This window comes from Gallus gallus, chromosome 8 (assembly GCF_016699485.2).
Source record: "Gallus gallus isolate bGalGal1 chromosome 8, bGalGal1.mat.broiler.GRCg7b, whole genome shotgun sequence".
In the NCBI taxonomy this organism is placed as follows: Eukaryota; Metazoa; Chordata; class Aves; order Galliformes; family Phasianidae; genus Gallus; species Gallus gallus.
Genome location: NC_052539.1, coordinates 24,829,203 through 24,856,340, shown reverse-complemented (window position 1 = coordinate 24,856,340; position 27,138 = coordinate 24,829,203). Strand labels below are relative to the sequence as shown.

The 27,138-nt window shown below is 52.0% G+C and overlaps 3 protein-coding genes across 13 annotated transcripts; 2 read left to right on the top strand and 1 right to left on the bottom strand.

Moving 5' to 3' along the window:
- Positions 1–728: 728 nt before the first annotated feature.
- Positions 729–6,237, bottom strand: MRPL37 (mitochondrial ribosomal protein L37). 2 transcript variants are annotated; one of them, XR_001467886.4, is made up of 8 exons: positions 5,832–6,237; positions 4,867–5,050; positions 4,306–4,421; positions 3,613–3,798; positions 3,216–3,373; positions 2,475–2,678; positions 1,696–1,852; positions 729–1,015 (listed from the first exon to the last, which is right to left on the bottom strand). XR_001467886.4 is itself a non-coding variant. In NM_001081505.2 (7 exons), the coding sequence occupies exons 1-7, from the start codon at positions 6,211–6,213 to the stop codon at positions 1,775–1,777; spliced, it is 1,308 nt and encodes a 435-aa protein (NP_001074974.1). In that variant the 5' UTR covers positions 6,214–6,237; the 3' UTR covers positions 1,626–1,774. The 2 variants fall into 2 exon arrangements, 1 of the variants encoding a protein (NP_001074974.1); NM_001081505.2 differs by lacking the exon at positions 729–1,015 and having other exon boundaries at positions 1,626–1,852.
- Positions 6,203–15,537, top strand: LOC112529965 (NADH-cytochrome b5 reductase-like). 4 transcript variants are annotated; one of them, XM_046944920.1, is made up of 6 exons: positions 6,203–6,327; positions 6,884–7,032; positions 8,203–8,290; positions 11,121–11,225; positions 12,659–12,862; positions 14,486–15,537. In XM_046944920.1, the coding sequence occupies exons 1-6, from the start codon at positions 6,280–6,282 to the stop codon at positions 14,687–14,689; spliced, it is 798 nt and encodes a 265-aa protein (XP_046800876.1). In that variant the 5' UTR covers positions 6,203–6,279; the 3' UTR covers positions 14,690–15,537. The 4 variants fall into 4 exon arrangements, with proteins under 4 accessions (XP_046800876.1, XP_046800875.1, XP_040561171.1 ...); XM_046944919.1 differs by having other exon boundaries at positions 6,203–6,339; XM_040705237.2 differs by lacking the exons at positions 6,203–6,327; positions 8,203–8,290 and adding exons at positions 6,395–6,639; positions 9,069–9,120.
- Positions 15,520–24,859, top strand: CDCP2 (CUB domain containing protein 2). Of its 7 annotated transcripts, none has more exons than XM_025153206.2 (8): positions 15,544–15,603; positions 16,131–16,178; positions 19,229–19,343; positions 20,965–21,312; positions 21,396–21,734; positions 22,059–22,412; positions 23,575–23,753; positions 24,182–24,859. In XM_025153206.2, the coding sequence occupies exons 3-8, from the start codon at positions 19,268–19,270 to the stop codon at positions 24,494–24,496; spliced, it is 1,611 nt and encodes a 536-aa protein (XP_025008974.2). In that variant the 5' UTR covers positions 15,544–15,603; positions 16,131–16,178; positions 19,229–19,267; the 3' UTR covers positions 24,497–24,859. The 7 variants fall into 7 exon arrangements, with proteins under 7 accessions (XP_040561168.1, XP_025008974.2, XP_025008967.2 ...); XM_025153205.2 differs by having other exon boundaries at positions 15,550–15,650; XM_040705234.1 differs by having other exon boundaries at positions 15,520–15,650; positions 16,063–16,178; positions 19,229–21,312.
- The last annotated feature ends 2,279 nt before the right edge of the window (positions 24,860–27,138 follow it).

Below are 27,138 nucleotides of genomic sequence, written 5' to 3'. Positions count from 1 at the left end.
CTACCTGAAGTCACCTCATTTCCCCGCTGAGTGTCCGATGTTTTACTGCTGCCATCATTTTTCAAAACTGCCTTTGTTCTGCCCTCCTCCATCCCTCCCCGTGCTTTGTCTGTAACTCCTGGTGCAGGCAGGACTCCAGCCTCGCTGTTTCTTTTCTCCTGCTGCCTTTCCTAGCAGTGATTTCTTTGTGGGGCGGTAAAAGCAGCTGAAGGGACTTTGGTTCTTTCCCATGCAGACCGTCTCCACGGGCTGCCCAGCCTACCAGGAGCGTGAGAGGTGTTTCATCTCTCTCTTCGTGCCCCCTCTTCACCACAACCGATCTTTTAACAGCTTCCTTTGCAAAGCTGTTCCGCTCAGGAATGCGAGCGCGGCTGAGTGCAGGGCTGGCTGCTCAGCAGGGCTGCCTCCCTGCGCCGGGCGATGACCCACGGCAGGAAGGGTGAGAGATGTCACTTCCAGCTGTTCTGCAGGGCCCCCACCGCATAGCAGAGAGCCAACGAGCCTGAAGAGACGGAACCACCACCTGGAACAGCCTCTGCAAAGCACAACTCTTAAAAGACGTTCCCAAATAGCCGGGTGCAAATTACACATTTAAACAGATGAGCTGAATTGAGCAGCCCTTTGAACAGGCGGAATTTACATAATTCAGATCAATGCAACACTTACTAGATTATTCCTCTTTCAAGCATTTTCTCCCAACTATTGAGGGATTTATTAATTTAACTCACAGAAGATGCATCCCAATTCATTGAGCCCAACAGCTGATCTCAAGTTTGACGAGCGAGGATCTGTTTTCTGAAATCTGCAGAGCGGAGCTGTTTGATAGCCCGGGACTGGAGCACACCACGGAGGTGTTCATCCAGATGGTCAGACGAGATCACAAAGCACAGACCAGCCTCTGACATGAGAGACTGACGTGATACGAATTTCTTGGAAATGTACGTGCTCTTCCACTCCTTAAAATAGCGCAGGCTGTCCCACTCCTTCCCATGCGCTGAAGGGTAACAGTGCAGAACTGGAAAACATTTTACATTTGGTCGGAGCTAATTCAACCTTCATCTTACAAAAAAGACATACTTAATCCCCCCATTTTAGGAGAACACGCTTCCTGCTCAGCTCGCTCTGTGTGGCACGGATAAATGCTTTGTGTTTTTAGCAGCCAGTGCCAGTTACCAGGCACCAAAGTTCCATGCTACGCTCCACAGCGCTTTCCCAAAATGGATACTTCTCCTGATCGGTACTGGGAGGGGTAAAAGAACCGCAGCTCTGCAGGTTCAGCAAACCTGTCTCCCTGACGAAGTACTTTGGGAACGAAGCGCAGGGCAGCACGACACCCCAACGCACCCAAGAGCAAAGCAAAGTAAAACCCACACAGAAGGAGAAAGGCGTGACTCAGGCTCCCCTCTTCAAGCTCCTCGGGTACCTCCCATGCACACTGCACTCACAGGTACTCTGAAAATAGGTTCGTCTGTGCAAAAGCACACAGAGCACAGCAGCTGCGCAAAAGAACCACTACTGGTTTATGTTCCTGCTAGGTAACCGTGGAAACATCCAGGAGGATGCACTTGATCACTGTGTAACCTCACAGAGGCGAGCGCCTCAAATTAAACTTTCTTCAGGCACAATTTGGTTTAAAAAAAAAGAAATTTACTTTCTGCAGCAACATAATTTATTTCTGAAAGTACGTCAGTCCACCTTTCTCTCGCTGCGCGATGGTTCTGGCAAAGAGAAGCAGCAGGTACAGTTGGTGAAGGATTTTCATTTGAGCTGAATTTCACACAGTTCCATGCAGATACAGTGCCAGAAACTTCTTGAATGTTTCTGGCTGTAAGCCATATATTCCAGTGGGCTTCTGCAGAGAAAAGACACGGATGCTCAGTTTGCAGTGAAGTGATTAATGTAGACAAACAACGGCTTTCAATACGCCTGAATAAGGCTTCAAAGGTGGTGCCTTCCAAACTGCGCTCTCCCTCCCCTCCCTCCCCCCCCCAAGGTGGGTTTGTGTGGAGCTACTCCCACTGCTATAAATCTCAGGCAGCATGAACGCCTTGCCCATCCACCTGAGACGCCCTCCCCGTGTAAGCGGGGCTGACAGCACCATGCTCTATTTACTCTGCAGTGAAGCTGACAGTTGCATGTAAGCTCTTCCTTCGTCAGAGCGCAAGTTGATTTCAAACAAGCATACTATGAGATGGTAGATTACAGATGGGGATATCTTTATGTAGGAGTTCATATTAAGCTTGGCATGTGGCTTGTATGCTATGCGGTACAGCAGCAGTACAAATACTCCCTGGCAGTAACACCTGCTTAAGGCTCTCCTGTAAGAACGGGGCCAGTGCCAGCGTCAGTCCCCTCAGCTGGTGTAAAACCCACACCACAGCTCCGTGTCAGCTCCCAGACCTCTGGCAGAGGTGGAGGTGTTGTACACCGAGGACCATTCCCAGCCCAGGAGTGCTTTGCCCCCGTTCACTTACTGTAACCACTCTCTTCTTGACTTCTGGAACACACTGGGCACTTTCATACAGATTCTGATCAGAGTCGATCCAGACTAGATTCTTTATGCCATCATTAGACACGAGGTCTGTTGTATTTAATTGGAACACCAAGAATTGGAAGAGCTGGCCATCTGTGCCAACGCTCTGCACCACTATTGGCTGCTCCAAAACCTGGGGATCATTCTAGGAAAGAAGGGGAGGAGAACGTTTAAAAAGCCAGCTACCACAGAAGTTGTATGAGTAGTTGCTGATTCTGCATATTCTTCTTGGTTTAAAGCCAAGATTTTAATAAATGTATTGTTACCTTGCCCAGAAAATTACTCTAGTCAAACAAGTTTTGAATGTAGATTTGGTATTTTAATTAAAATTCCTCCTTCAGCCAGCAATGAAGTATCAATTTGCATACTGAGATGTGGGAAGGGTTAGAGTTTTACAGTTAAACCTTCTCCCTGGCTCCTACCTATTACCACCTCAGTGCATGTCGCATCATGAACGTGCTCACTGCTGAGGTGGTGTTCTGGATCAGCAGATAGCAGCAGCCATACCTGAAGGTTGGACTAAGACCTCTGTAGTGGGAAGCTATGATACAGTATCCCCAGTACAGCTTTGAAAACTATTCTAACATGCTACAGCAAGGGAATTCCACAACCCTTCCCGCTGGCTGTGGTGCTAGGGAAAGAACAAAGGCCCAGCAAGACAGCAGCAGTCTCCAATACATACCCCATACAGCACCTTCGCCTTTGCCAGTGCGTTGCCAAAAGCAAACATCAGCATTTTAGCACGGAGCTGTTCTGGTCTGAACCTGTTAGGACGCTTGTTGGCCGATTCCAGGAAATACAGAGTGTGAGGATGAGAGTACGGATAACCATCTTTGAAACCTAAAAGGCAGATAACCACATCAGAAATTGCTCAGTAAGAGACTGCAGAGCCAATGTTTTCTCCCTTATCTTCGGGATCTGTTAAAGCAATCTGCCCGCTTTTTTCTCCACAGTACTACCACCGGTGTGGAGTGCCCCCACTGCACACCCACTGCCCCATTCCCACCCTCCCCCTCCCCAGAGCCGCGTGGCAGAAAGGCAAGGACTGCTAGGAAACTGCCACCTCCTGCTAGACTTGCCTGTGTCATTGAGCTCTTGGTACACATTCACTTCCTGAAGGTCAATTGTAGGAGAGATGGGATAGAAGGTCTCCAGAACATGGTCTTTTGTGGCCAGTATCTCTTCCTTGGAGGCTACGGGTGGTATTGGGGTCATAGAGTTCATAAGTATTCCATTCAGGCCACGGATCTGAAGGAGGGTGGATTCTGGGAAGGGAAATCAGACTGTATTCAAACATGGCTAAAACAACATCGGGTAGAGGCATACGTTTGCTTCTGGGCAACAGCACTCTTGCAGCCCTTTGTTCTACAAGGCTCCTTCTTCCCCTCACCTCCAGACTGACGTTAAATAACAGCACAGCCGTAGGTTCTTTTTCTAAAGCAGCAGTGTTGATTACTGGTGTTAGCTTGTTAACTAAGCATATTTAGAAAGATCACTATACAGATTTGGATGCCAAAAATAAGCAAGCAGTTTTAAGACACTTGGTTCTCTTCTCCCACCACCTTGTTGGTATTGCCTAACACCTCAGTAATCTCCTCAGGGCAAGGACCCTGCCAACGGTCAAGGCTGCCTATCCACGCAGAGCTACCGAATCAACAACTGGTTCTAGAAATCGTTCTGTTCTTTTTAAGTCTTTAGCTTTTGAGTGCCTTTGTTACCCCTCTCGTGATAAGGAAAAGAGCCAACTGCTTTCAAGCACAGCAGCAACCAACCTCTTTCCCACGTAGCTGCAATCCGGTAGTTTCGAGCCAGCATTCTTCTAGCCAGGGAAGGATACTTCACTGACATTGACCGGCACAAATGTATCAAGTCTTCAAACAGTACAGGGCTTTAGAGTTAGAGGAAAAAAGAACGGTCACATGAAGTAAACATGTTGTGCTGATGGCAGGCAGATGCTTCTGGGATATGAATGCTATAAAACGTTATTGCTAACACAGATTTCAAATTAATACCCAGCAAACCAGCCCTGTTCCAAGTTGGCAGAGGTAATGCTTAGCATTACTTATTTTAAAAACCGACATTCCGCATCAGCTAAAACTTGATCTTAAGCAGAACGCAGTCCTTGGCCTACAAGAAGTAGGTGTAACGTTGCTACTACTGCCAACCTCCAGACCAGCATTGTTTTGCTTTGTTTACAAGGTGACAAAGGCTCTGACAGTTTTGCACCATGGCTCTCTCTACAGCAGCTCCATGTGCGAATTTTCCTTGTAGTGTTACAGCCTCTGGTTCCCATTGATGAACGGCTTTACACCAAAGCCCAAGTGAACACATACCAGTATTTTTCTCTTCTGGGGGAAACTTCTGTAGTCTCCCAGAGCCGTGCATGTGCAACGGCACGGTGCACGGCCTCCTCCTGCTCCTGGAGCTGGTATGCTGGGTTCTCGGCGATGCTGAGCACCTTTGCAGGTAAGCCTTGCACCAGCTTCGTCTTGGTGAGCCACTGCGCCTGCCGAACCCCTCGAAACAAAAGTAAAAACACACACAGGTGTGAATTTTCTTCAGGCTGGATATTAGGAAAAAATTCGTATCAGAGGGAGTGGAGGGGTGTTGGTACAGGCTGCCTGGGAAAGCGGTGGAGTCACTGTCCCAGAGGTGTTTAAGGGCAGCTGTTGCACTGAGGGACACAGTCAGTGGGCACGGTGGGGATGGGCTGGGGTTGGACTTGGTGATCTTAAGGGCTTTTCCAACTTTAATGACTCTATGAATGAGGCCACCAGGCAGGTTGGCAGTGGGTGTGCAGTGCAGCGGGCTGATGGAGGGGTTCATGGAATCATAAAATTGCTTGAGTTGGAAAGGACCCTTAAAGGCCATCTGGTCCCATTCCTTGCACTGAATGTGGGCACCCACAGCTCCATGAGGCGCTCAGAGCCCCATCCAGCCTGGCCTGGGTGTCTTCAGGGATGGCACATCTCCCTTGTTTCAGTTTGAAGCCATTTCCCCTCATCTCGGCACAGCAGAACCCACTCAAGTCTGTCCCCTTCGTTCTCACAGCCCCCCTTGGAGCACTGACAGGCTGCCCTCGGGTCTCCCCGGAGCCCCCTCATCTCCAGGCAGCACAGCCCCAACTCTCGGCCCGTCACTGTGGCGCTGTTCCATCCCTGGGGCCATTTTTGCGGCCGCACTCCACCAGATCCGCGCCCCTCCTGCCCTGAGGGCCACATCCCGGACGCAGCGCTCCAGACCCCGCGCTGAGGCCACCCCGGCCGGGGCTGCTCCGGGCTCCGCACAGCGCGGGTACCTTCCAGCATGCGGACCCGCTGGTGGCAGATGAAGCAGCCGCGCTCCTTGCGCAGCGGCATGTCCTCGTAGCGCGGCCCGGGGCTGTGCCAGGGCTCCCTCCAGCCGCGGTCCCAGGGCGGGAAGCGCGGCCGGGCCAGGCCGGGCACGAAGTACTGCCGGCCCGCGTACGTGACGGTGTCCAGCTCCACCTGCTCGCGCACCGGCCGCCGCTCCACCACCCGGGCCAGCTGGTCCGGCGGCGGCCCGCGGGTGGTCCAGGGGGTGCGGGGCAGCGGCCCGCGGGGACGGGGCGGCCCGGGGCGGGTGAGGATGCCGCGGCTGTGAGCCGGCGCCCGCCTCAGCACCACGGGCCTCAGCGCCATGGCTTCCACTGCCGCCATCTTGCCGCGGGCCGGCGGGAGAGCGGGGGGGCGGGATCGCGGCGTGAGTGACGGCCGACGTGGCCAATGGGAGAGCTCCGCGGGGAGGAGAGAAGGTCGATAAATGCCGCGGCGGTGCGGCGCGCGGTGCCGTGCTGGGACGGGGGGGGGGGGAGTGGAGGGGGCGGGTAGAGCCGCCCTCGGAGGGCGGTTGGGGCCCCTCGGGGCGCGGAGGCGTCCTCCGGGCCGAGCGGCTCCGTGCTGCTGGCCATGAGCGGGAGCGAGGAGGAGTGGCGGGCTCTCAAGCCCCGGGAGCCCTCTCCATCGCAGTGCTGCGGCGGCGGCTGCCAGCCGTGCGTGTACGACGTGTATGAGCAGCAGCTCGCGCGATGGGAGCGGGCCAGAGCGGCGCGAGACAAAGGCCTCCTCGTGGAGGGGCGCGGGGAGGTCAGCGCGGCGTCGCGGCACCCCCAGGCGGCACTCCCGGGCCGCGCTCTGAGCTGCGGGCGTGTGGCTGAGGGGGGGCGGCCGAGGGGCGCGGGGGGTCAGCGCGGAGCTGACGGCTGTGCCCGCCCTCGGGGAGCCCCGGGCGCCTCCAGCGCTGGAGCGGCGCTGCGGTTTGCTTCCAGAGAGAAGTGAAGTAACAAAGGGCGTCATCTGAGCGAGTAATTATTTGTTGTTGTTCTTGCAGAGCGGTAATTCAGAGCTCAGTCCAGATGCGTTTACTGCATTCAGCCTAAGCTGGGTGCGGCAGCTAACAGAGGACACCTACCAGTGCAGGTTTGAATTACCGGGAAATGGCAGCCTGCGATTGGGTTTGGGACAACACCTCGTGTTAAGGTATTGTTCTCCGTGCTGCTTAAACAGCCTGCATTACGTAACCCCATCCACAGCTTTTTGTCCGCAGACAAAGCCTTCGCACCGGGCACATCGCGGCTGCGTGGCCGTGCGGTGAGACAGGCGAGGCCCCGTGAGCTCGTTAGCTCGGCTCATTCTATGGCAGAAGCCATTGCAGGGCTCTGGTTTCCCTTCAGCTTTGTCCTCGTGTCGGCGGGTCGGAAGGAGCTGGGTGTGACGGACGGGAACAATGCGTGGCAGAAAGCAGAGCTCGGAGAACGGGCGTCGCAGGAGATGGCTTACTGCTGCGTGCTGCGGGGAGGACAATGAGCTGTGCTCAGCCCGGAGCTGCTCTCTTAGGCTCTGTATCACGCAGTAACTCAGCACCAGCGGTGTTACTTCTGTTGTCCGGGCCTTTCCTGACTGATTTCTAGGAAAACACCCCCCCCCCCTTGTGCAGTTAATGGCTCGCCAGAAAGGGGCCGCCTGGGAGAAGTTTCTCCCCCTGCCATCTGTGGTGATCATTGCCAGAAAGCAGAAGTCGTGTTATGATGCCATTGATCTGTATCTGTTGACGTTAGTGGTGCGTTAACAGCTGATGTACGCAGCTGGCTGGCTGCTTTCCCTGCAGCCCTCTCATGCGGTGCAGCAGAGGAAAGCGTTTGGCCACTTGTGTCAATGACTGCAGTCAGCAGTGAAGTGCAGTGTGGATATATTGCATGGGAAGAGAAGGCTTGCAGGGAGATACAGTGAACATTGACAAGAGCTTGACTTAAGGCTGTGCCCCGACTTTTGTTATTTAACGGCCAGATGCTGTCCAAACACACAAAAAAAAGGTATAGCCCAGAACAAAAGGAGCAGCACACAAGAGAGCGTTTTCTCTCCCCTCTGCCACTTTTCCCAAACCTCCTTGCAGGGATGCGTGCAAGAGCTGAATGTGGGGTACAGCTGGGGCCACCACCAGGAAAACAATAGCTGTGTTATAAGTTATGTTCCCCACGGATTTGTACCTCTCACAGGGGAGTGTTTTGCAGCTGTGCACAGGCTGAGCCACCGAGGAGGGGTTCTGCTGCCTCCCTCGGCGCTGCCTGATCTCCCCAGAGAAAAGCAGGAGTGTTGGTAATGTCTGTCAATGACACACCTTACAGGGGTTTCCTGTATTTCTTTCCTCAGAGGAGTGGTGAATGGTTTGGAGGTCCAGCGAGCCTACACTCCCATTAGCCCAGGGAATGCAGAAGGTTACTTTGAAGTTCTAATAAAAGTAAGTCAGTCTATGCGATATAGATTAGAGTCTGAGGTGCTGGGAACTGTGTTTGCTTTTAGGAACCAGGCACGCTGTCAGCACTTCAAGGGAAGGCTCTGTCAAATCCCTCACGGACTGTTTCTCTGTTGTTCTGAAGCTGTTGTGCTTTGCTGATGAAAATTGCTGCTTTTTTTCCCCTCCATGAAGCTGGAAGCAGAGGAAGGTGACACACAAACAAGTGCTTCACAGCACAATCCCTACTAAACATTAGGGCCTCTCTGGAGCCTTGCAGTTGCTGCTGTGGGAAGAGATGCCCATTCCTTGTCCCTGATTTCGTTCTGCCTTTCCCATTTGCGTGGAGGATACCCAAGGGAAGAGTCCTTTCTGACGCTGTTTGTATGTCAGTAGTGATTCCTCGGGGCAGATGCAGGCTGCAGTGTGGGTGTGACACACAGAATGTGGGTGTCCTGGGCGGCTGCCTGGAAATGGCCGTTTGTCCTCTGCCAGCCTTCCAGGATTCCATGTTCTGGAGGTCTATTATGCACTGTGTGTTCAAATGTTTGCCCTGTTCTTTAGAAATGAGTGTAGCTTGTATAAGATACCTGTGGGAGGGTCATGTCACCATTCTTCTGGCAATTGGTGTGTGGTAGGGGAGAGAAATGTTGCATTTGACTCGTATTAATAGGATACATTCACAAGTCGGCTGTGAAATCTCACGTATGCTTGCTTGCTACTCACAGGTTTTGCATTTCAATAATAATAGTAATGATTGTAATGACACCTTTCCTTTCTATAGAGCCTTTCATCCCAAAGGGAGCTATAGTTACTCTCCGGCAGTGACAAAGGAGGTTGGTAACACCCAGTGCAAAGCAGCCATTTTTATAACTCACTCTGTAGGCTGTGGTGTATTTCACACTATTCAAGCAATTTTGGGAAGTAGTATATTATTATTATTACTATGCAATCCAAGCGCTGTTCAAACCCTTCTGTCTCCTGTTATTACAGCGTTGCATTTATGATACTACAGTTAAGAGTGAAGGAGTTGCCATTTACGGAGCATAACCCTCTTTTTGAATGATTTTATAATGTTAGGGTTTCTCTCCCATGTAAAACTGAGCGTAGAAGTTTCCCCCCAGGAGATAATTATTTTTTCTTTCTATTTAGAAAAAAATCATTTTAAGCCCACTCAGTCACTGCTTACTTTGATTTTTCGGACATAATTTTGGTGAAAGAAGGATTGCTTTAGTTACCATTGCCGTGGTCCATTGGGAATGGGTCATAAAGAGGGGTTGACTTTTCTCCTCTTGTCTTGGATTCCCATATGCATTCCTAAAGAAGGTAGGGATCAAATACTGTTCCTTTGCAGCACTTCTTTGCATGAGATGCAGTACCCGCCCGGAGCCCTCTGAGCATGCAGTGTTTCTGACAGCAGTGCAGAGTCTGCATGTGTGCATGTGATGTGTTTGCCTTCGGTATCACAACCGGTGCTAATAGATCTTAATACCTCGGATATCTCATTTAAGTGAGCTTGTTACCAGGGAGGAGTATCTGTGCTCTCTGTTAGCTGACCTTGCTTGCAGGCACAGACTCACTCGCTCTTGTCCTTAGCTTCTCTGTGGTTCATCAGTTCTGTTTGCCTGCAGTGCTGCTTGGTGGCCAGTCCATGCACTGGGGTGTGGAGCTGGGCTTTTGTCCAGTGCAGGAAATACTTCCAGACACCCTTCTCTCAGTTATGTGGGCTGAAGGCTTGGAAGGCTTGTATGGCATTCCATCTTTTGACCTTTGGCTGTGTTGCTTTTCCTCAGGCTTATCAGTGGCATCGCCTCTGTGCAAGACCAGTTGTCTGCCATAGCCGTTAGGCTTATCTGCTCCTGTGGGCTGGGCCAGCTGTTGTTCTCTGAGCAGATCCCATAGACATTGACAGTTCTTTTGCATGTACTCTCTTCCTTGTCAACATCAAGGTGTCATACAAGTAGGACATGCAGATACCTATGGCACATTACATACAGCAATAAGGCTGCTTGGGTGGGACTCTGGGCCGCCTGGTCTGGGGGTGGCAGCCAGCCTGCAGCAGGGGTTGGAGGGTACCTTAAAGACTACCCAGTCCCAAACCATTCTGTGATTCTTTTTGCACAAGCACTCACCCTTTCTTATCAGTCACAAGTGAGGTTAGCGTTCCTATGAGGAAAAGCTGAAATAATAATGTTTTTGTGTGCCCAGTGGAAAGTAAAGCATTTTTTTTGGCTAACACTTTCCTTCTGTGAAGCCCAAAGCAACGGATTTTTTTGAAAACAAAAAGACATCCAGATGACCTGTTCTGAGAACAGTTTTATACATGAGAAGCCTCTGGTTGGGTCACTAATTGCATCAACATAGCATTGGAGAGACTGAAACAAAGGGAGAGCTATGCAGTGTTTGTGTAACTATCGGTACCCGGAGGGCATTTACAGATCCCACACCCTGAGGTTTGGGGAATGCTTGGAGGCTCAGGCTGTGCTTTGCATTCAAGGTGCTCTTCTCCACGTGCTTTGTAAGCAAGAACTTTGATAAGCTTCTTCCAGTTTTGGAAATTCAGACTGCATAGGAGTGGGTTGTGTTTACATTGCAGTCAAGCTGGAATGAATCCAATGTGATTTAATTTAAATGCCTTTGTTTTGGGTATAACTTTTGAATTATTTTTCAAATAGAACGATCTTTCTTTCTTTTTAAATGCATGAAATGGGGTGGTTTTTTTTTTTTTTGCCCCCTTCTTGTTTAAATGTAGATAACTTTATAATTGACTTTAAGCTGGGAAAGTTTCCAGCAGGGTGTAATTTATCCTTTTCTTTTGTGCCCTGTTTTTTATTAGTGCTACGAAGCTGGGCTCATGTCACAATACATAAAGACTTGGAAAGAAGGAGACACGGCCTTTTGGCGTGGGCCCTTTGGAGGGTTCCCATATCGACCTAATAAGGTTAGTTTCCTAAGAGACGTAGGATGTTTCAGCTCGTGGCAGCCAGCTCTGTTTAATAATCCAAAGGGAAGACATCAATTTGATTACTGTTTTCATGATTATTTTAGGGACTTCCTGGGTATTGTACAGTGCTGCAGCATTAGCAGCCAATTGGGGAAAGTACACCTTATTGAACTGCAGCATATGTAAGAGGGAAGAGGAGAAGGAGGTGGGTGGGAGACTGGAAAATTAGCAAGGCTCTCTGTTCATCACTTGCATGCCTTTAACAAAGGAGATTTATTCTGCCCCAGCAATGAGTGTGGATTGTTTTTGCCTTGTTTGAGCAATGCTGCTATTTTGTGACTGAGCACGAGTGAAAAAGAGGTGTTGATCTTTTCCTCTCCTGGGTGTTCCCTGAACTACAGCAGCTCCGGTGAGGTGTCACATCCCCCAGACGCTCTGCAAATGTTGATTCCCATCAGCTGATACCGGGCTCTGTGCAAAGAAAGGCAGATCCAGTTTCAGGGAAGGCTTCTGACGCACACTAATTTCGTTACTTAATTCTGACCTTTCAAACGAGAAGCAGAATTGAAACATAGGTCATTAAGATCCCAAAGCCTTCCTTTTCTCTCTCTTTTTTTTTTTAATTAATTTTAAACATCCAACAAAAGTAGGGCTGTAAAATCCCATTGGCCAAGCTCCGTGTAGAACGGTGGTGTTCTGCTTCCTGGAATATCCTCCCTGCTTTGTTAGGCTGCTGTTCACTTCTGTTCTTAAAAGCTTCCAGGTCATTTGGGACAAAACATTGCAGCCCTGCCTAGAAGTGACTCATTCAGGGGCTGGCTGGGTGATCCTTGTGCATGTAGTTTGCAGAGTACCTGAGGAATCTTTAGCAAGAAGCTCTATAGCAAGAACGACTATAGAAGAGCTGTCCCCATTGTGGGCCTCCTTGGGTGCAGGTAAATGAATGCACATCTCCATGCAGCGGGTGGGAAGCACTGGGTGCTGCACTGGTAGGTCTTTGAAATAAGTGAGATAATGTGCCAGGATGATGTGTAGATCAAGGTGGAGAAGAAACCATTCCCTCCAGTGCACCTTCAGGATTGTATTTTGCAGCACCCAAAATAAACAGCAATCTTTTCCAGCAAGAAAACAACCAACAGTGGGTCAGCAAAGTGTACAGTTGAACTGTAACTAAAGTTAGGATGAGTGTTTGTTTGGATATGATCCAGTTTCATTAAGTTTGATGTATAAATCCTGGAAGTGCTATCTGTAGTCCTTGATGGGGTTTACAGAAAAACACATTTGAAGACTTGTATGTACCAGTTCATGTCCTGATCTGTTTTCCTTTCTCTAGGGACCCTTTAGCAGCGTGGCAGTAAGGAGGAACTGGCAGTGAGCACAGGTCATTCCAGTCATGATGGTTAACTCAGAATTCTCTGTTCCATTGTTAGCACGGAGAACTCCTCATGCTGGCTTCTGGCACTGGTCTTGCACCAATGCTTCCCATTCTCCAGTCCATAACGGATGATGAAGAGGATGAAACCTTTGTAACTCTTGTTGGCTGCTTTTGTACATTTGAAAAAATATATTTGAAACCTCTTCTCCAGGATCTGGCTCGATACTGGAACATCAGGATATTTTATGTCCTAAGCCAGGTAAATAAGTGAATATCAAGTACATTTGTGTGACTGTTCTGTTGTGCTGGGTGAACCTTTTCTGTCAGTCTGGTGCTAATTCTTTCCCAGCCATCGAGGCTGTTGTTGATCCATTTGCTGCTGTTCTTGGATCTACTAAACATTCCTCGTGCTGCATGCAGCCTGAAGGATTTCAGGGAAGCGGCCCTCTCTGCTTGTCCCTCTTCAACCCCATTGGCACTTCTTCTGTCAGGAAGGACCCACTGATTCATATTCACTGTCGATCATTTCCCCCTCCACTTCAGACAGTTGTTGCTGCACCTAAGCATCTATGCCAAGAAAGATTTACTTTAGGATCCTCACAGCAAATAAGCTATTTCTCCTTTCCTAATACCAGTGCCTTCCATTTGTTGCTCATGACTGCATCTCTCTGATTCTAGTACGTTAGCACCAACTTCCCTGTGATTTTTCTCCCCCCAGTTGACCCATTTTTAAACTCTCTAAAGTTGTGCCCCCCTCTGTAAAATGATTTTCTGTGCCAAATCCATGGGATGAGGGCATACCTCTCAGTGGTCTTATGTTTTGAGCAGTCTTTTTTTTGTTCTCATTTGGTCCCAGAGTTGCCTGTGTTCTGCACAGATCTGGTAGATGAGAATTATTTCCCTCAGAAATGAGGATTCATTGCAGGGAAGATACAGATAGAATTATTTATGCTAAGGGAATGAATCCCATTGCATTTTTAGCTTCTCAGATGAATCATTTTTTGTATCTCGTGGTGGATCCGCCTCATACATTATGTTCCACATATGGTCTTGGCAAGTTGAGTTTGGATATAGAGGAAAAGTACTTGTGCTTAGGCATCCCCTCAACTGCTCTGTAGGTGTGTGATCAGTAATGGCCTCTGGTGACGTAGGTTAGATGCTCTTCCCAGGACAGAGCTTTCTCCAGAGCCTGAGAGGCTCTTGAAATTCAACCCAGTGAAGGGCTGTGAGAAACCCATCTGACCCTTTCTGACCCCTGTCAACACAGCCTGCCCTACATACGCATCTCTCCTCTCTTAACAGGTTTGTTGTATTCCAGGGCTGAGTGGTGCATCTTGCCTTTTAGGATTCTGTGTGTCTGTCCCAGCAGTTTGCTCTGCTGCCCGTCACCATCAGATCTAAACACCTTCTGCTTCTAATTAATAGCAGTAGGGGGTCCTGTTAGATCTAATGTCATGGGATCTAACATTGCTCATGGGATCAAAGCTGTGTCTGGAGCAGGGTTTTAGTCAGTTGCTTCGGCAAGGGAGATGGAACTGAAGGGGGCTTGGGGGAGTGGAAGAGGCAATGGGGAGGAATAGAATTGGGACTGAAGACTTGGGAATCGAAAAGGCCTGCTGGGTAGTGGTTCCCAAAGGAGAAGATCCTGCAGTGTTACTTGGCAGTAGTTACACTCAGTTTTGCTTGGCTCAGTGGCCAGATCCAGTGATAGGGAAGTATTTTATCTGGCCTTCACAAGAGGAGCGCAGGTCTTGGGATGGATCACTGCTATCCAGGTTGGAGTCCTAAGGGTGAAAAATATTCCAGGCAGTACTCTGAGGGGAAGAAGGAGATTCAGCTGTAAGCAATTGGTTGTCCTTACTGTCCTTTTTTGCCTTTTCAGGAAACTTCCAAGGAAAATCTTCCTTGGAGCTATCAGGAAAACACCTACATTGGTCGCCTCAATGAAGACTTGATAAGGACAGTAATAAATTCCTGCCGAAGAAAGCCATTTGTATTAATCTGTGGCTCTTCTGCGTTCACTGAAGATATGAACAGATATCTGAAAGCTGCAGGAATTGAAGAAGATTCCTGTTTTGTCTTTTAGCAAAGCATTCCTGAGCCGAGGAACCTCAGGCCAAGACCTGGACATCCTGTCAAAAGACATTGCTCAGAATCAGTCATCTCAGTAGACTGAGATCCTTATGCCTGTAGTTTTGTAGGCCTTTGGATCAAATATATTTTCCAGTATGATTCTCAATCTTGAGTGTTTTAAAGATCAGGTGGCCTTCCAGAGTGGCTGCTGTGACCACCCATACCTCGAGGAGCAGCACAGTCATTTTAGTGGGAGTCCTTACGTGCAATTTTGAGAGGCACCTCTTAAGGATATGAAGAAGCATCCAAGTGTGCACCTCTGCTGTAATAGGGAGACCAATGTCTTGCTTTGCAGTTCATGTTAGTACGCAGTGATACTGTGCCCTGTTAGATGTACCCCAGAGAGATTTAATCCTTGGGGAGAAGATAATGAGGCGATGGGAACAGCAGAGCACTGCCTGACCCTCTGGAGTCTGTGGGGTTTGTTTCAGTGTCATTATCTTGCTGGGTGATGCCAGGCAGGTCTCTTCAGCCTCCCCGTGCCTCAGTTGCACTTTAATGCGCTAATATGGGGATGGAGATGCTGCTCTCTGAAAAGAGCCTTTCCAGCCATGTACCAAAAAAAAGACCACCTATATGTGAGGGTGGAATTACACGTGTTTCAGGGGGGTTTGCATTGCCTGTGCTGAACCTTAACCCTTGCAGTGCTGTCTGGAGGGAGAAGGAGAACGTCCTATAAGTCTGAGGAAGCATCAGGGTTGTAGCTGCTGTCTGTCAGGAAAGATGGTTGTCTGCTTTCCATGTCCCCTCAGTGTTGTGTGAGAGTCCCGGTCCATTAAATTGAAGTTATTTTCAAAAAAACATCTGTTTCTTTCTGTCACAGGGTGAAATTCACAGAGCGAAATTGGCCTGAGCACCCCTGAGCATGTAAGAACAACACGAGAGGAGTGAAAGCTTCACTGTGCTTTGCTGGGGTACGGCCCTATAGGGCACAGCAGGGCACTCCATCCCCTTCCTTGTAGTGCACAGTGCTTCTGCCTTTGATCTGAGTTATCCTCTCTCCACTCTCTTACCTCTTAGACCACAGTGCTTACTAGCTGCACCTGCACTTGTACCCTTTTGGCACACCTTTCTGTTTTGCCATTCATTCCTTGTTCATCCCGTGTTGGGATTTCACAGGGTTTCCATGGCGGTGGCAGATGATGATGCATCATCACTCCTATCTATTTATCACCTATTAGGAATGATACTCCTTGCACGGGGGGCACGTACTGCTCACACGGATGGCTCTGCTTCACATTGGGACGCCGTGTGGGTACCTGCATGAGGTCCTGCAGGCAGCAACTGATGGCACTGTCTGCTGTTTGAGCTTTGCCTTTGCTCCAGGAGTGGCACTGATGAGATCACGTGGAGGATGGGCTGATGTTGACGACGTTTTTGACTCCTTTTTGCAGTGAGGCTCTGTCACCTTTTGCTGGCTCGTAATAATACGTGCACGTTTGGTGAGTAAATACACTGATGTTAGCTGTACCACTTGGGCGTGGGAGAGCTCTCGGTTTTTGTGAGGCCGGGATCTGTAGCAGGGCTGGATCTCAGCTCAGGGCCTGCCTGCCCTTCACGTGGTGCAGAATCAGAGCTGCGAGCAGCCCGGGCCCCACAGACACCGTCTGCCACAGCTGCCACTAAACCACAAGGAGTTCTTTGCAGTCGCACAAAGGTGCGTGTTTACAGTGCGTGGCACGGCCTTAAACGGCGTGGGTTCCCCTCGCTGCCGTGAGGTTTGGCTCCGGTTACCGAACGCCTGGACTGGGTCCAGAAGGGATGCAGCTTTTAAAGCCAACTTCATCAGACCGAGGGCCGTTCCCGTAGCCTGGAGCACGGATGCAGTGATGTTGCCCACATTAGGTCTGAGGCAAACTCAGTGCCTATCCAAACCGTGTCTGGGGCTGATACAGAGCTGCCTTCTCTCATTGCTCGCACTATTTTGTTCCTAGCTGGGAACACAGGAAGTATTTTCCTCTGGCGTTACGTACTCTGAAAGCAAGAGGTATATGTAAATAAGGTTTTGAGCATCCTGCCTGTTGGAGATACTGCTGAAAACCCACAAAGCCTTCAGCAAAGGCCTGAGGTGAAACTTCACGCTCGCTTCGGCGAAGCAACGCGTTTCCAAGCAAAAGCTGGGCCTGTTCCTTTAAGCTCAACCCCAATATGTCTGGGTATTTCAGCACATATGGGCCACAATGGTTAAACCCTACCCAGCTGGTCCGGCCGTTCTGCTGCGAAGCCTCCCGTCTTTGTTCGTGGCTAAAAGGGAGGGTGGTGAGAGACGGAGCAAGCTGTGAGTGCTGCGGGTTGCAATCCTGCAAAGGCAGCCTGTGGGGCAGCGGGGGGAGCCGACGTGCAGCCGACGGCCCTCTTTGCTGTGCCGGGGGGGGGATGGGGGCTGTGAGAAATTCTCTGTAGGGGAGACCGTGTCCTTGGCGGGATGAACCCAAAGGGGCCTTTAAACAGCCCGCTGCACTTTGGGCTGCGTTTTCTGCCCTTCTTTCCCCTCCCCCCGCTGTCCTTTTGTCATTTTTCCATGCTGGATGTCAATGTGCCACGGGTCCCCCTCCTCCTGGCCCGTGGGGACAGCCCGTTGCAGAGGGCACTGCTGGGCAGAGGTGGGATGGAGGGCTCTGGGAGGTCCTTCTGCACTCCAGGGAGAAGGCAGGCTGCTGCTGCTGCGTGTCCTGGGGGGGGCTGGGCTGCTTTGGCCACCCCAGCAAAGGTCACAGGGACACTGAGCCCCCCCACCCCATGAGACCCCACAGTGCTGGGCTGGGGATAGGAGCTTTGCTTCCTTTCTTCCTCATGGGCAGCCTAAATGCCTTCTTAATTTCATCTCATTATTCCCTGCCTAAATAATTCCTTTTTCCTCCTTGGGGGCCGTGTTTAAAACTTTGATCTCCTCTTGACGACTCGTGGTCCTGAGCGCATCCTTTCTGTTTAAATGGATCCGATGCCTTTTTGACTCGTGATTTTATACATCTGCCCACCAAGGAGTTCAGGGAGCCCTCATACAGCAGGGGAAAAACACAACACCCCACCATCTCTCCATCCTGAGCCACAGCACTCAGGGCTGACCCAGAGCCGTTTGTGAAGTGCTGCCTGGCTTCTCATCACCATTACTGCTGTTCTCATCCTCCCCCCCCCTCCCTCCTGTCCCCTCTGCTCTGCTGACGGATGGCGTTGCCTGGACTCGGGCCCAGCCAGGGAATTGCCATCCCCAGGTCAGGAGCGGGTGAATGTGCCCGAGGCTGATGGATGCCTTTCCCCACTATGGGGTCACAGCTGGTGTGCTGCACAGCCCCGGCCCCCTCCGTGCTCCCCATCTCCCAGGGGTACTGCTGACATGGAGCGCAGCTGGAGGGATGGAGATGAGCGGCCACATAGGTGTCAGTGTGCTGAGGACGATGGCGGAGGAAGGCTGGTGTTACTGGGAGGTCTGTGCTGGGTGAGCCGTGCAGCTTCTTGGTGGATGTGTGGGCTGTGTGGGGCAGGAGAACTGCCCTGGTTGGGGTCTTGCTCCTGATGGCACCTCGATACGGTGTGGGGACGGATCCTTTCCCTCCCAGCTCATTTGGCACCAGCTAATTGAGCTCCATGGAGGTGGACGTGCCATCAGTGGGATGTGTGTCTGGTGCCAACCAGGTCTGCATGGCTCCAGTGAGGCCGGGCAGGGGCAGGGAGCCCAGCCAAACATTATTGTTATTACCCATACGTAAATACAGGCATTAATGACCTTGGCATGGAGCGTTTCCTGGGAATTAATGGCCAGTTGGCGTTAATGGTCCTTAGCAGCACCTCGGGCCATCGGCTCCTCCCAGCCCATCATTAATCCACAGGAAACGTCTCGGGCATCGATCCTCATTGTTTAATTAATAAACGCAGCTCATCTCCCCGGCTGAGACTGGGAGGCACTGGCTGCTGCTTTCCCCACCGCCTGCGAGGTGCCTTTTTCAAGCAGAGGTCTCTCCCACGCCTGGCTTTATTTTGCCAGGCCTCCGTGGCTGTGTGCAGCATGGGCTGCGAAGGCGCTGTGCTGCTGGCAGGCAGGAGGAAGCCCAAGGCTGGGATGCTGTCGGTGTCTCCAGCTTTTATCAACAGTTGGCTTGTGCTGCAGTATAAATCACGTTAATTCCTCAGGTACTTTTCCGTGGTGAGCCTGAAATTCCCATTTTGGTTTGCTGTCTTGCCTGGCAAACTAAATTATTTTCATGGCCCCTTAAGGGCGTATTGTCAGCCCAGACTTACTGCCATTATACACCATATCTGAAGCATTAATATCTCTTCTAAATATAGTGTATTGACAAGGTATCTGCTATAGTGTAAATCCTTGGGACATTTGATCCAGATCATTAAAACCGAGTGAAGGAAGGGAGGAATAGATCAAGTTACCTCGCTGCTCTTAATTCAAACAAGCCATGAATTATTCATCCCACTATTAATTCTGCAGCCCTCCCGCTTTTTATTTATTTCTCCCCGTATTTATTTTTTCCCTCTCGGACAGACGGCTCCGGAGAGATGCTCAGGTGGTGGTGACAGCAGGATGGGGCGCGGGGCTGTGGGCTGCATGCAGGTTCTGGCCCTGCTCTGCACGGTGCTCGGGGTGGCCCCGAGTGGAGGTAAGGTTCTGTGCATAGCGGGGCCGGGGATGGCTCGGCAGCACTGTGTGTGCAGGTAGGTGGGGTGGGGAGTCCTCGGTCATGCTTATTTTAGGCGGTAGGTGGGCGTTGCCTTGTGGTTGTAGGCGCTTTGCTGAAGGGTTTGTTAGCTTCTGGAGTCCCACACGCGTATATACATACGTACACGTCGGTGTATATGTATGTGTTTGTATGTACGTGTGTGCTGCTTGCTGTGTGTGCAACAAAACCCACGTGTTATGTGTACAGTGTGACCCCTGGCACAGGCCACAGCACTCCGTGGCATCGGGGTGGGACAGCTCGGCCGGTTGTTTCAGCCAGCTGGCAATATCCCTCCCCTAAATGCAGAGCAGCCCCGGCACCCCATGCTCAGTGACCCACCCCTCCTGCGGGATTCCCTCTCAGGTGTGAATTCCAAGCACACCGGGCTTTTAGCACAGTCCTGTGTGGTTTGATTGCCTATCGCTGGTAATTAGCGAGGCACAGAGATCCACCAGCACTGCTGCTCGTGCACACGTGCACACCAGATCTGCTCACAGTGCAGCACTGTGCGCATCCACTGCTCCCTCCCTTGCCAGGTCACCACACCAGCAAGCATAATGGACAGCAGTGTGCAATGGCTGAGTATTGATTTGCACATGCTTGGCCCAGATTGATGGCAGTGAGCATGCAGCCATGTTTGGGAACCAGCACGTGTTCCCCATAGGCTGCACAGGGCCTGCTCCCCTCCCAGATGCGATGTCTGTGCCCGCTGTGCAGCATATTCACCCAAGCCTGGCTCCCTCCCTGCCTTATTTCATTATAACCGTGTCTCAGTATAAAGATTTCATTAGAAAATCAATCCCTACATGCACAGCTCATTGTGAAGCACATCGAACCCTTCATCCCTGTATCTCCTATCCTGAATTCACCGACACCACCTTTGCCTGTATGGAGTGTTTCGAGCAGGTGTCAAAAAGCTGAAGGGATGGGCAGCCCGTGGGCTAACCCTATATTTAACACCTCTCTTGAGAGCCCCTGTAATCGGGGAGCTGAGTAGCACCTCCTGCCCAGAGGCTCTGTGGGGCAGGATGCTGCAGCTGCCCCCCTGGCATGGGACTGGGGATGGGGCTGCCTTAGCCATGCTGCCTTGTCTGCAGGTGCTGGATTTTCCCCCCTGGAGCTTCTGGGAAAAGGAGAGTATGTTTCTGGCTGAGAACCAGCCAGGGTGTAACCACTGCTCTCTTAAAACTTCCTCTTTACTTTCTTTTTCCCAGCAGGAAATAGATACTGACACTGAGCTGTAGGTGGCCCAGCAGGACGAGCTCATGGAAATGGTCAAGTGTGGGAGCCCATCACTCAGCAGGGCTGCTGGGGGTGGAGGAGGAAGTTACACAGAGGGAAAGATGGCAGTGGGGAGGACGCGCGTACTGCAGGTCTCCCTGGACACCTCTTCTAGGGCTGGATGGTATTTTGGCAGCGCTGGTGTTAGGAAGGAGCTGTGGTGGGATGGAGATGGTGCTGTGCACCCCGTATAGTCCAGTCCCGCTGCCCGCCATCTCTTCAGGCATTTCCTGGAAGGGGTTCATCACATCTGCCTCCCACTCCTTTTTCCTGTCATCAGGCATCAAATGTGGCGGGGTGCTCTCAGCACCCTCTGGCAACTTCTCCAGCCCCAATTTCCCGGGGCCGTACCCCTACGAGACGGAGTGCACCTGGCTGATCGTGGTGGCCGAGGGCTCCTCCGTCCTGCTCTCCTTCAGCCACTTTGAGCTGGAGTACCACGCCGCCTGCGCTTACGACTATCTCCAAGTCTACAACGGGGCATCCCGGGACCAGGGCAACCTCCTGGGCACCTTCTGTGGCCGCAGTGCCCCACCGCCTTTTGCCTCTGCCTGGCACGTCATGGCTGTGGTCTTCCGCTCCGACCGGCATGTGGCCAAGCGTGGCTTTGCCGCCACCTACCACAAAGGTAGTGGGGAAGGGGGTGGCCATGAGGGTGTCCATCTGTGTCCATCCGCTCCCTGACCTCAATGCGGCTGTACCTCCCTGCAGATGCGTGTGGTGGGCAACTGACGGGGCTGTCTGGGGAGATCACCAGCCCGCGGTACCCCGAGAGCTACCCCAATGACGCAGAGTGCCACTGGAGCATCAGGGCGACTGATGGGCCCCTCACTCTGGTCTTTGCTGACTTCCAAGTAGAGGGCAGCCAAGGCTGTGGCTTCGACTATGTGGCCCTTTTCGATGGCCCCACCGCTGCTGCCCCCCACCTGGGTCGCTACTGCGGTAGCACCCGCCCGCCCCGCACCGTCTCCTCCACCCGACACCTCTTCATCCTCTTCAAATCAGACTTCAACATCGTGGGCAGGGGCTTCAAAGCCCATTTCTACTCAGGTGCGGGGTTTGGGGGACGGTGGGAAGGGTGTGGGGATGGGGTGTTGCTCTCAGGCGTAGGGTTCGGGTGGTTCGGTGCAGAGCCAGGAATTGGGCTCTGTGATCCTTGTGGGTCCCTTCCAGCTTGGGATGTTCTGTGCCCGTGGCCTTGGCCCCATCAGATGCTGCCATTCCCTAAAACTTTTGGGTGACCGTTGGCCAGACACTAAGTAGCAGTGAGACGGAGGGTAGAACAGGCTTTTAGCAACAAAACAAATGAGCACTCATCAGCAGGGAGACTTCAGTTATCCTTTCCTCCCCCATCCCTGCTTTCTCCCTAAGCAGGTGAGTGCCAGGAAGTCTACACCACCATCAAGGGAAACTTCTCCAGCCCTCAGTACCCCAACTTCTACCCCAACAACCTCCAGTGTCAGTGGAGCATCCAGCTGCCCCCAGGCTACCGCATCAAAGTCTTCTTCTTGGACCTGGAGCTGGAGGCTCGGAGCAGCCTGACCAGCGGCTGTGACTACGACCGCCTGGATGCCTTCGATGGCGGAGCTGAGAACGCCTCCCTGCTGGGGACGTGGTGTGGGAGGGAGAGCACAGTGCCTGTCACCTCTCGCAGCCATCAGCTGCTGCTGGTGCTCCACACGGACCGCAGCACGGCCAAGCGGGGCTTCTCCCTTGCCTACGTCGGAGGTAAGGCATCCATTCATCTCAGTGAGTTTAAGAGCCGTGGGATTTTTTTCATTGAATCGTAGAATTGTTTGAGTTGGAAGGGACCATTAAAGGTCATCTAGTTCCAATGGATGGGGACAGAGGGGTGAAAGTCTGAGCGGAGGCGGCCAGGCATTGGGGTACCCTCTCATGCATCAAAACCACTTTCCATAACTCAGCCATTCTGTGTTGGTGCCATTGCACCTCAGTGCCACGTTTGCTGTGTTTCAAGGTAATTACATCTGAGCTGACCCGTACAATGGGCACGATTCATGCCTGCACTCAGCACAGGATGAGCCTGGGGTCCGTGGAACCAGCCCAGCACCCTGCCTGCATTGCTGCTGGTACGGCAGCACTGGAGCTGCAGCAGCTGAGCCGGGTGCAGGAGCTTAAATCCCTCAGCAGCAGAATCATATGTCATATGGAGAGCAGCAGAAGGGATTTTGGAGTGTGTAGCCATGGGACTGAGAGGGGATGGAGCTATGTCCTAAGCCTTTACAGGCCAGAGAGGGGTAAGGTTTGTACCAGGCAACCCAGTGGGCTGTGTGTCATTCCCAGGACCACAGAAATACGAGAAAGGGGCATCTCAGTCTCCGTAACTCTTCATTCCTGTAGATATTTTCCTTTTGTCTGGGCCCACGAGGTGACTTGGGCAGGGTGTGTGTGATTTATGGCCATTGGAATGAGAGCCTTCATGCAAGGAGAGAGGATCCATTTTCTCCTCCTCCTCCTCTTCATCTAATGCACTCGAGTTATTTGGTAAATCTTCTAATGGTTTTTTATAATGCACTAAGTGTAGCAAAGTGACACTGTTTTCTCGTATTGATTTTATTGCATCCTACCAGTTTCATAAGGCCGACGTTCAGAGGGAGTTGGAATAATTCAATAATTCATTACTGCCCAAGTGCTTGGTTTGAGCTCAGCGAGGACGGACTTTAAAGGAGAGGGGCATTTTTTCCTCCCTGATTTTTTCCTGCACCCATTGCTTTCTGCTCAAAGTGATGGGGTTTGTCCAGTGCCTGGGACCCCACAGTGCACAGACCCAGTGTGAGGCAGGGCTAAACCACTGCGTGTCATGGGGACAGCAAGCATAAAGGTGGCAGTGGTGACAGCTGGCCCCGTGTCTCACTGTTGGTCCTGACAGTCGTGCCCATGAACGTCAGCTGCACGCGGACGGACTTCCACATCCAGATCCCCGTGCAGGCCCTGGCCCAGCTGCAGAGGAACAAGGTGTATTTGGGGGTGCCCTCCTGCGTGGCTCAAGTGGTCGGTTCGCACTTCAGGATACACACCCGGTTCGACACGTGTGGCACTGAGTCCCAGGTGAGGGTTTGGCAAACCTTCCTACAAAGCAAGCTGGGCGGTGGGCTCACCTCTTCTCTTCCTACGGGGAGGTTCAGGTTGGATGCTGGGGGGGAAAAAGTTCTCAGCAAGAGCAGTGATGCACTGGCCCAGGATGCCCAGGGAGTGGTGGGGTCACCGTCCCTGCAGGTGTTCTGGGACTGATGTGGCACTGAGGGATGTGGTTGGTGGGGAGGGGTTGGGGTTGGACTGGGAGATCTTAGAGGTCTTTTCCAACCTTAATGGTTCTTTGATTCCATGACCTTGTGTTGGTCACACCAGCTGTGAGCTGGCCTCTCTCCCATCCTCCCGGTAGATGCTGGGCTGCTTTGCTGTCAGCTGGACGCTCAGAGCTGTCTCCACAAGCCTGTGGAGATGAGCCCTGAGGAGCCTCAAGCCTTGTCTTGCAGAGACGAAACAACACGTCCGTCATTGTCAGCACGCTCTACATCGACTTCTCGGCGGGCGGCCAAGAGGACATCCACCGGTACGAGGTGCAGTGTGAGCCCAAGAGGAAGGAAGCCTCCGTGTCCCTCATTGCCGGCCCCGACCCGCACAGGCTGAGCCAGGCAGAAAACATGGTGGATGTGCAGCAGAGGGGGGCGGGAGCGATGGATGCCCACGAAACCAAGAGCCAGGACACCAGTGACATCATCTTCATCAGCATCTGCATTTTGGCTGGGCTGCTCATGGTCATTGCTGTGGTTGGGCTCGTGCTGCTGTAGCAAACTCAGGTTGGAAATGTGACCCTTGCCCCAGGTTCAGCGCTAACACAGCTGCTGAAATGGGGATGGTGAAACAAAGCCTGAGCCCAACCTCCCCCTCATCCCCACGCCTGAGATCTGGGTGGTAGGCAGCCGTTTTCCTTCCCATCAGTTTTCCTCTGTCTCTCAATCTGTCCATTTGGCTCAGGAATGCACTTCTTATGCTCCGTAACTATTCCCACACCTGCTTCCATTTGTTTTCTCTCTGGTGCCTCTACTTTCGGGAAAGCAACGCTGTTTGCTGATGGGCTGGAAGTAATCCTGTCGACTGCTGAATTCCTGAACATAGCAACTGCCCCCAAATACAGCCGTATTTGTAACAAACCTTCTCCGTGCTCCCCATCTGTACTGGTGTGGGTGCCGTGGATCCGTACTGCAGACATCAGCATCTCCCCTCGGTGTGCAGTGATGGGTACAGCGCATGTGGGTGCTTCTGGGTGGTGTTTCTGGATGTCCCTCCACCGTATCTCACGCCTGGGCTGTTTTCTGCTCTCTCCAGCACATCCTGTGGCTGAAAGCAGTCCGCATCAGGGATGAGGTGCTTGTCAGAGGAAATGCTCCTCAAAGGTGGGGCAGATGCAGGTGTTCCCAAATGGGACGTGCTCAGGGTTTGTACGCTACAGCCCCAGTGAGGTCATGTCCCGCTCAGAGGCCACGAAGTCTGGCTCTGAACCTGCTTTAACTCTTTATATTATTTTTCTTCTCTGTCAAAGAATGCCTGGAGTGAGTTATATGGGGCACTCAGTGCCAGCTGCCCTGGGACACAGCAGGCATGGGGACACAGCCAGAGCTGCCCTTCCTCCCAGTGCCCCAAACCCTTCCCCATGGGGAAGCAGCCCACCCTGCAGCCCACTGCCACCCCTTTAGCACCCTGCAGGTACCTGATGGAGCACAGCTGAGCAGGCAGCAGCCACCAGCCCCGCCAGCTGGGGAAGCATAATGGATCCAGCATATGGGCGATTAAAAATGCAAGGACAGCGTTCAGGGGGAGTCGTCGTTTCCCAGCTTAATTTAAGCAGCCCTTTCTCCCATTTCCCGGCCGTCGCAGCCCAGAGGACAGCGAGGTCACCCTCCCCGTGCTCCTGGGCTTTGGGTGTGCAGAGATGAAACGGAGCACTTGGGGAACGTGGGAAGATGCTATGTTCAAAGGATGGCGTTGCCTTAAGGGTCACTCCAAATCTGTGCTGCCGGCAGCCCTATCTAAGCATCTCCTGAGCTCTGGCCGTGGGAGGAGCTCTCTCCCAAAGCCAGCATTGTGGTGGGTTTGGGGGGGGGTCAGGGCTTGAGGCACATCCTCCTCCTCCTCCTCCCTCCATTGGTGTCACAATGTGAAAATTTCAGCTCAGGCAAACCAGAGGCTGCACAAAAGCAGTCCTGCTGTTTGGGCAGGCCGTGCTGCGGGAAGAGCGCCCGTCCACGACAGGGGCACCTTTTATAGGGAGATAACTGCTCGGTGTATAATAATATATAATTAGCAAGGATTATCCTGTAATCTAGTCTAATTGACAGGGGACCGTAGATGTTGCTCAGCGGACTGCCAGCAGAAGAATTCAGAGCAGTGCTAATTGCAGTGTAGCCCTGGCACGCTCTTCCCCTGGTTACATCCCTCAGGATGCCGGAGCTCCTCCGTGCCTCAGTTTCCCCCAAAGCCTGGTGCTGGGTGTTCAGGAGCCACCAGGCCGGGTCCTCACAGCTCCTTTTTGGCTCTGTAAGCCAAGCATTGGGTCTGCCACCCCGGCAGTACTGCAGAGGGAGGTGGGTGCAGCACTGGGACTGTGACTTTGCAGCCCCCAGCAGCAGCTGGGGCTGTGAGAGGGCATCTGGGGCTGCTCTTTGTCTCAGCATCGCTTCTTCCACGGCCAGCCCAGCAAAGCCTTCGGATCACAGTGAGAGAGATCTAAAAGTTTGGGTTCTTTGTGGAGAAACCTTTGAAGAGCCTCTTAAAAGACGAGCAACACTGAGGCTCTGCGCTCTCTTTTTCAGGAAGGACAGGAAGGTTCTCGCCTGCTCCCTTCTTCTTTCGCCCCGGCAATTTGCAGCACTGTGAAGCTTTCCTTCGCTGCTGCCTCCCAAACCACAGTGGGTTTGCTCTTCAGAAGTCCTTAAACCATTCCCCCGTTGTCTGCGCTTCCTGCTGTGCTGCAGCTCCCCAGCCCAGCCCTTGGGGAGCTTTCCCAATTCCCCTGCTCGGTGAATCTTCATCCCACGTGTCCCTGCAGCTTCTACACCACCCTGCAAGAGCTGGACCCAGAGCTGTGAGCTTAGGTCCCTTAGCAAAATAGCTGTGAAAGTACCCACCGTAAAATAGACCAAATTTCTATGAGTTTACCGGTGTGCGGTAACTCTGCGTTCCTGAAGTTAATTCCCAAAAGAGAAATACTCAGCGTGCACTGAGAATGAGGCCAAAAAAATATCTTCTCTGCAACGTGTGCTTCCAAGAGCCGAAAGGCATCCAGAATAGATGGAACAACTGCTTCTCCCTGGAGCGTGTTCAGAAAAGAAAGGTGTTGGGCCAAGAGAGATAAAGTCACCCAGAAGAGTTGGCCACGTAGAGCCTGGTTTATGTCTATGTGACCTCGTTGTCAGATTTTACAGTACTACTA